The 8,563-nt window shown below is 49.0% G+C and overlaps 1 protein-coding gene across 1 annotated transcript in view; it reads right to left on the bottom strand.

Moving 5' to 3' along the window:
• The window catches only part of OASL (2'-5'-oligoadenylate synthetase-like), a 17,475-nt gene continuing 8,912 nt past the window's right edge, over positions 1–8,563 (bottom strand). The window contains exons 4-6 of the mRNA XM_006770351.2: positions 4,291–4,532; positions 2,915–3,062; positions 1–698 (exon numbers count right to left, since the gene is read on the bottom strand). Of these exons, the coding sequence (XP_006770414.1) occupies positions 198–698; positions 2,915–3,062; positions 4,291–4,532 (891 nt within the window). The 3' untranslated portion in view covers positions 1–197. The remainder of the gene's footprint in view (positions 699–2,914; positions 3,063–4,290; positions 4,533–8,563) is intronic.

Here is an 8,563-nt window from a genome sequence, read left to right on the forward strand (position 1 = left end):
TTTACAGGTTTGAATGATTTTATGCTCACAGTATATGTAATCGCTCACACCCTCCCCGTTCCCCAGCAGGGAGGGCTGGGGTAACTCTTTACAAGGCCGGAGGAGACCTGGGCCCCTCAGCAGCGGCTGAAGGAGTGATTGACAGGGTGGGTCCTGGATTAGATGCAGGACCGCCCAGAGAGGCTCCCCAGAGGAAACTAGCTGGGCAGAAATGGGAAATGTGTGTCCTTCTTCTTGGAGAGGATGAGGGTGTCGCTGTCCTTGATACCATAGCTCCCCAAAACCGACCAGTCCTGCAGGACCCGGCCTACGAACTGCAGCTCCTGCTGCTTCCTGAGCAGCCCCTGCTTGTCTTCTATCTGCTGCTTCAGGCCCAGCACGAAGCTGTTGGGGTCGACGGCATAGGCGTGGCTCCCACCCTCCGGGTTCCTCACAAAGACCTGGATCTCCGGGGGGATGGTCTCCAGCAGGCAGATGCGCGTGTCGGAGAATATCCCGAACTCGGCCAGGGAGCTGCGGCTGCGGAGGAGCTTCCGCTCGCCGCTTGGAGTCTGGAAGGACAGACGCTGCAGGCCCTCGCAGCACTGTCTCCGCTGGATCTTCTCCTTGACCTTCCTTATGGAGGTATAAGGGTTCACCATGAGGGTCCAATCTGGGCAGCCCCACTGCTCCACAGTCACCTGGATGTCTCGTGCCCTCTGCAAGAGAGACGCGAGGGGTTGAGTCACCACATTCCTCTGTCTGACATGCCAACGTTCCCCTTCCCTGTCCTTATCTTTCCAACTGCAGCAACAGCAAACATTCAGGGCGTGCCAGCCACCTTCCAGGTCCCATGCTGGGTGCCTTTTATTCTCTTCTTAATGCATTTTATTCTCACAGCAGCCCCAGGAGGGTTGGTTCTCCTATTATCCCATTTTACAGATAAGGAAATTGTGGCCAAGAAAGGTGAAGTGGCCCAGTCAGTGTGGCTCAGTGGTTGAGCATTGACCCATGAACCAGGTCAGGGTTCAATTGCCAGTCAGGGCATGTGCCCGGGTTTCGGGCTCGATCCCCAGTAGGGGCGTGCAGGAGGCAGCCAATCAATGATTCTCTCTCATCATTTATGTTTCTATCTCTCTCTCCCTCTTCCTTCCTCTCTGAAATCAATAAAAAATATATATCCTATATAATAAAAGGCTAATATGCAAATAGACCGAACGGTGGAACACCCGAATGGTGGAACACCCGAACAACCAGTCACTATGATGTGTGCTGACTACCAGGGGGGCACGCGCAGGGCTGCTGGTAGACAGGGGACTGGGGGCCGTGGTGGGAGGGGCCAGGCAGGGGCACAGAGGATGGGCTGATACCTGCCCCTGTGCCCACCGCAGCCTCGCAGCCCACAGTTCCTTTCAAGGTGCACGAATTTGTGCACTGGGCCCCCAGTGTAATATTACTGTATTATTAGTAAAATGCACTACAATAACTACTACTGACACTATATCCTATATAATAAAAGGCTAATATGCAAATTGACCAAACAGTGGAACAACCAGTCGTTATGACGTGCACTGACCACCAGGGGGCAGATGCTCAATGCAGGAGCTTCCCCCTGGTGGTCAGTGGGCTCCCACAGAGGGAGCGCAGCTCAGCCAGAAGCCCTGAGCCAAGCTCATGGCTGGTGAGTGCAGCGGCGGTAGTGGAAGCTTCTACCATCCCCAAGGCAGTGCTAAGGATGTCTGACTGCCCCACGGGGAGTGGGCCTAAGCTGTCAGCTGGGCTCCCAGATTGTGAGAGGGAGCAGGCAGGGCTGAGGGACTTCCCCCCGACCCATGCACAAATTTTGTGCACCAGGCCTCTAATATATATATGCCTAAGCGACCATTCAACCCATAGCTATGATGCTCACTGACCCCCAGGGGACAGATGCTCAACACACAGGCATGGAAGCATGGAACAGATTGATGAATATCAGAGAGAAGGGGAAGGGGAAGGGGCGGGCGGGAAGAGATTAACCATATATCTTATATACATACTAGAGGCCCAGTGCACTGATTCGTGCACTGGTGGGGTCCCTCAGCCTGGCCTATGGGGATGGGGCCGGAATCAGCAGTCCGAGATCCCCCGAGGGGTCCCGGGTTGCGAGAGGGCCTTTGCCTGTACTGTATGTTTGGCATCACGTAATATTATCTGTTATTTAGCATTTTTGTTTGTTTTCTGAGTATCTTCTCTGGTAATTCTTTCTAGCAACCCCCCCCGCTCCCCCCCCCCGCCCAGAATTTGGAGCAAGGAAAGGTTTATTGCTCGAGAAGGCCTAGTTCAAGAACATGAGAGAACTAGTTCTCCAATCCATTTTATTTATTTACTTATTTATTTATGTAAAATATATTTTTATTGATTTTAGAGAGGAAGGGAGAAGGGGAGAGAGATAGAAACATAAATGGTGAGAGAGAATCATTGATCAGCTGCCTCCTGTACCTCAACCACTGAGCCACACCGGCCAGGCTCCAATCCGTTTTAAGACAACTCAAAGTTCAGGTGTCCTTCAGCAGTTTGTACAAGTTTGTTTCAGAGATTGTTGCCCCCACCCCCCACACTTGCCCCAAGCCCAGTGTTGGCACAAAACAGCTGGCTGATTGGACCTGCCTGGGCTCAGCTCGTGCGAGGAATGATTGGGAGCACAGAGCTGATTCCCAGGAAGGTCTGGGAAGAAGGAAGGAAAGAGAACAAGGATCTGAAGGTAAGAAATCTGAGGCTCGGCGAGCTGAATAATTTCCCCAAGTTCACAGAGCTGGTAGGTCGTCAGCCAGGCATCAAACTGTCTGACTCCAATGCCCTGGTGGCTCCACTGACACAGAAATAAGTAGGTAAACGCTATGCATGTATCTCATTCTGGGCTCCGAGCCCCCGGCAGCAGCCCAGAGGGGAGCCTTACCTTCACGTTCCAGCTGGAGACCGGGTTGTCCTTGCTGTCATAGCAACAGTCCTGCTTCAGGCACTGGCAGGCCCTCTGAGCCACTATGTCCCATCGGCACCCTTCCGCCACGTTGTACGTGGGGTCAGCCGGGTCCAGGATGATGGGCCTGCAACACAGGGAGAGGGTCCCAGGCTCTTTCTGGCCAGAAAGCAGCTTCTCAGGCATCACCTCCTCAAGGCCTGAGCCTCTGTGCATCCACAGCCCCAGCCCCGGTCCACGAGGGCTCAGAGACATTGCTGGAGAGTCACAGGATAGAGACCATTAGATTTCCAACAATTCCTCTTGGGGAGAATCCTCTAGATGTTTCTAAAAAATTTTGCCAGGCGGGCGTGGCTCAGTGGTTTAGTGTCGACCTATGAACCAGGAGATCCAGGATCACCAGTGAGGGCGTGGGGAGTGAGGAGGACAGGAAGGGTGCCCGTCAGGGTGAGCATCGGGGTGATTGCTGTAGTGGCGGCTGGAAGTTAGTCCCCCGGGAGGGACGCTGGGATTAGCAGTGTAGCAGGCGTGGCCCAGAGCTAGTCCTTCCATCTGAGAGGGGAGGGAGCTGGGGTATTCAGCCACCAACTGCCACCAGGCAAAAGGACGCAGGTGCTGCCGTTGAGGGCTGACCCAGCTTTCGTGGAAATAGTAAAAGCCCAAGGGCTGCGGGTAGGCCCCAGCAGCATGTGCCACCATAGTGACCCTTTAACTGGCATCGACCACAGAGGCCTTCACAGATATTCTCTCTGACCCTCACAACAGTCCCGCGTTGGTGGTGCCGGTGGCTCCTGTTTTACAGAGAAGGAACTGAGGCAGAGCTGGGAGTAAACTCGGGTCTCCATGATTCTTTCCACTTCCTCACGCTCTCTTTAAAAAACACTGACATGCCCAGACCGGTTTGGCTCAGTGGATAGAGCGTCGGCCTGTGGACTGAAGGGTCCCAGGTTCGATTCTGGTCAAGGGCATGTACCTTGGTTGCGGACACATCCCCAGTAGGAGGTGTGCAGGAGGCAGCTGATCGGTGTTTCTCTCTCATCGATGTTTCTAACTCTCTATCCCTCTCCCTTCCTCTCTGTAAAAAAATCAATAAAAATTTTTTTTAAAAAAATAAATACACTGACATGCTCTTCTGAGGGCAAGTGGCTAAGGTAGGAGGGAGCGGTGGCTTGAGGGCCAAGGAAAAGGCGTGTAGCTGCTAAGGCCCCTGGCGATTTTGGAAGGTGGCCACGGCCAGTTCAAGGTTTCATTGCAGCCTTGCTACTTAATACAGCCCCCTCCCCAAAAGAGACCCCCACTAGCACCCTCCCTCGGTTCTCTTGCTTCCCTCTCGGACATGTGTTTAGAAGCAGTACCTCTCTCGTTGGAGCTGTTTTCTGACAACGTCCTCAATGATCGGGTTCTGGAATGTGTAGTACTTGGTCCAGTAGATACAAAGGGACTCATAGTCCTGGAGGAGTTCCATCACAGTGGTGAGGCCTTCGTCCAACCTGAAGCTCTCATTCTCCTGCGTGCCCATTTCCCAGGCGTAGATGGTCAGCAGCTCCAGGGCGTAGAGAGGGGGCAGCGCGGCCCTGGGGCTCCTGGCCCTCACATACTGTGGAAAGAGACGGGCGGAGAGAGCGAGACCCTAAGACCCTGTGTCAGGATGGCACAGGGCCAGGAACTGGCAAGTCCACGTTCTTGTAACAGACACTGTCTCGGTGAATGCCGACCCTGACTCACGTGCAGTTTGTAGATGAACAGCATGTTTGTATTCGAATCCTAGGAACTAACTTCAGAAGATCAGACGCCGACCCTCAGCCACCCCAGTTCTGGGCGATGTGCTGACCTTGTGACACAGAACCGGTGAGGAAGACCAGGGTGACGCGCACCGGGCCCTCACTTGGCCAGGTTCAAGGTCCTGATGGAGCAGACTGTGCGGGCCTGCACGTGGAGAAGCTGTCGAGCTCCTCCCCGTGACCTGGTGCCGCTCTCCCTCTCCCTCCTGTAAACCCTCTGCCTGCTCTGAGGAGGGGAGGTGGGCTTTGCCACCACAGTCCCCGTCTTCTCAGGTGTCCGGCACTTGCGTTAGCTTCTTTCCTCAAGAGTTTGGGTTTTTGACCCTGACTGGTTTGGCTCAGTGGATAGAGTGTCAGCCTGTGGACTCAAGGGTCCCAGGTTCAATTCTGGTCAAGGGCATGTACCTTGGTTGTGGGTACACCCCCATTTGGGGTGTGCAGGAGGCAGCTGATCGATGTTTCTAACTCTCTATCCCTCTCTCTTCCTCTCTGTAAAAAATCAATAAAATATATATATTTTTAAAAAGAGTTTGGGTTTTCAGGGCAGCAGGCAGCTGAACCTAGGTTCCAGTTACAGTCTCAGCTCTGCCATCTACTGGCTGTGTAATCTTTCTAACTTTTTAAAAATTTATTGATTAATTTTAGAAAGATGAAGGAGAGAGAGAGAGAGAGAGGGAGGGAGAGGGAGAGAAATTTGTTCCATTTATGTATTCATTGTTTGGTTCTTATATGTGCTCTGACCTGGGATCGAACCCACAACCTTGTAGTGGTTCTCAACCTTCCTAACGCCGCGACCCTTTAATACAGTACCTTATGTTGTGGTGACCCCCAACCATGAAATTATTTTCGTTGCTACTTCATAACTGTAATTTTACTACTGTTATGAATCGTAATGAAATATCTGATATGCAGGATGTATTTTCATTGTTCGCGACCCACAGATTGAGAACCGCTTAGTAAGCAACTGAGCTCCCTGGCCAGGGTCTGGCTGTGTAATCTTAGCCAAGTCAGTTTCCCTCTCGGGCCCTAAATGGTTTCCCCATTTTAGACTGAAGGGGCTGGATCAGTCCAGTGGTTCCAAATTGTGTTCGACACAGTTCCTGGAATGGAGCTATGAAGCGGGTCTCGAGGAGTGAGCAGGATCCCAGTCCAAGCAGCTTTGTTTTAATTCAACTTAGTTAAATTGGGCGTTAGACAGGTTTTCTTTAAAGAAAACTCTTCTTCTTTTTTTAATATATTTTTATTGATTTCAGAGAGGAAGGGAGAGGGAGAGAGAGAGAAAAACATCAATGATGAGGGAATCATTGATCGGCTGCCTCCTGCACTCCCCCCACTGGCGATCGAGCCCACAGCCCAGGCATGTGCCCTTGACCGGAACCTAACCAGGAACCCTTCAGTCCATAGGTCAATGCTCTATCCACTGAGCCAAACCAGCCAGGGCAAGAAAACTCCTCTTAACCAAAGACAAAAAAGGGGTGGGGGTACCAGACTTGATACTGACTGAGATTATTTTTCAAAATTGATTTTAGATCAATTAAGTGATTTCACTTATTCATTGGTTGATTCTTGCATGTGCCCTGACTGGGGATTGAACCAGCCCCTTTTGGTGCATGGGACGCCCAACCAACTGACCCACACCAGCCAGGACTATTCTTGACTTTTAAAGACATTTTAAATTGAATTCAAATTTATTCATAATTAATAAATTTGTTTTCATAACATTTGGTAAATTCACACTTAATGCTTAAGACCAAACATTAACAAATACAATTATAATTTTGTTAAGAATTTAAGCCCAGCCTTAGCTGGTTTGGCTCAATGGATGGAGTGTCAGCCTGCGGACTGAAGGGTCCCAGGTTCGGTTCCGGTCAGGGGCACATGCCCAGGTTGTGGGCTCAATCCCCAGTACGGGGAGTGCAGGAGGCAGATGATTAATGATTCTCTCTCATCATTGATGTTTCTATCTCTCTCTCCCGCTCCCTTCCTCTCTGAAATCAATAAAAATATATTTTTAAAAAGACTTTAAACCCAGCAATACAATTTATTTTCTCCAAGATAAATGAGATTTTAGTAGGATCCTTAAAGCTTAGATGATGAATTGTAAGCCTTCGGAAGAATGAGGCCTCTGTTTCTTTTAGGATCTTCGACAGACCATTTAACGGCACATAAAAGCAAACCCGAAATCCAAAAACCAACCCAAAGAAAAGACCTCTGTTCCCTCCCAGGGCTGTGTTCGTGATGCTCTGATTTCTTCATGTTTAGGATTTCCGGCTCTGCTACGATTGCTGTCTGGGACATGTGACCTGCCTAGGTATGATAAGCTTGTGGGAAAATTGCTATTTTTCCCATCAAGAACAGGTACTAACTATAAACTAGCAATCTTGGTCATCGTTTCTTTCAACACCCATTATATTTTTTATTGCTTTAAGACTTTTTTTCTGCAGCCCGATTCCCTTGCAACTTCTCTGGAAGTTCTTATTTAATACATGATTTTCGGCTCAGTTCCTTTTGGCCGTTGGACGTCTCCCTGAGGTTGTCCAGGGGCACCTATTTCCCAAACGAACTAAACTGTGTTGCCTGAGAAACCCACCCTGGGCTGTTTACACGTGGACATGACCCCTTTTCAACTCTGAGGGTGAATCTCGTGTGGCAAGAGCTTTTACTCTTGCTGACATCTCTCTCCTCCTTCCCCAACTCTACTCTGTTGCTTTTTAAAATATTTATTTTGTTGATTTCAGAGAGAGAAAGGGAGAGGTAAAGAGATATAGAAACATCAGTGATGAGAGAGAATCATTGATTGGCTGCCTCCTGCACACCCCACACTGTGGATCAAGCCCACAACCCGGGCCTGTGCCCTGACGGGGAACTGAACTGTGACCTCCTGGTGCTCAACCACTGAGCCATGCCGGTTGGGCCTCTGTTGCTATTTTTGATTCTGGATTAAGTCTGAGTTTTGGCGTAGTCTGATTCTGGTTCTTGCTCTTATTTGTAGAGGGCCACCTACGTCCCTGCTGGGGACAACAGTCCGTGAATCTGGTTTTATGGTTTGACCGTCTGGTGGTCGCTATTGGGAGATGGGTAATAGGAATTTATTTTCTGTTGGGGGCCAGACAATGGGAATTTCATTGTATTTTGTATTTTTCCTTCTTTCTTTTTCCATCTGTGTGTCTTGAGGATTCTGATATCTCCTGGGAGCCTCACTATTGTTGTCTTGCATGTCATTATGAATTTAAATCACTTAAAAATTAGTCTCTGTGTGTGTATGTGACACCTGGAAAGTAACCTGTAAGATTAGGAGCTCACTGATGCATAGATTTTATGTTGTGTTAATTTTGAGCTCACTGATGCATAGATTTTATGCTGTAATTAAAGCAGTAAAACCAAAGCCATTAGTTCTCTTTGTCTTTATGTTTATAAATGAAAAACAATGATCTGATTACAATATAATGTATCTGTGGGCAAGTCCCTTTCTCCCCACTCCACTATGGGAAATTTATGGAGTGTGAATAGGAATAAATTCATGGGTGAAGGCTCATATCCTTACCAAATGGGTCTGAGTTCGAATTTCACTGTACGCTTTTATTCCAGAAATATATGATTTCATAAAAGCAGTGGCTTAACCAAGGTAGAGAGAGAGAGAGAGAGAGAGAGAGAGAGAGAGAATGAATTACCCTGGTTAATATTCTATATTTGATGGATATGTAAGAAAATAACTTTTTTTTCTGAATATATCTCATATTCTCATGAAAAGATGATAGACTTGTGCAAACTAAGATTAAACATTCTTTGAATGATATATTATTCCAACTGAAACCTCAGAATTAAAAAAAATCCATAAAAATTCCTG

This window comes from Myotis davidii, unplaced genomic scaffold, assembly GCF_000327345.1.
Source record: "Myotis davidii unplaced genomic scaffold, ASM32734v1 scaffold803, whole genome shotgun sequence".
Classification (NCBI taxonomy): domain Eukaryota; kingdom Metazoa; phylum Chordata; class Mammalia; order Chiroptera; family Vespertilionidae; genus Myotis; species Myotis davidii.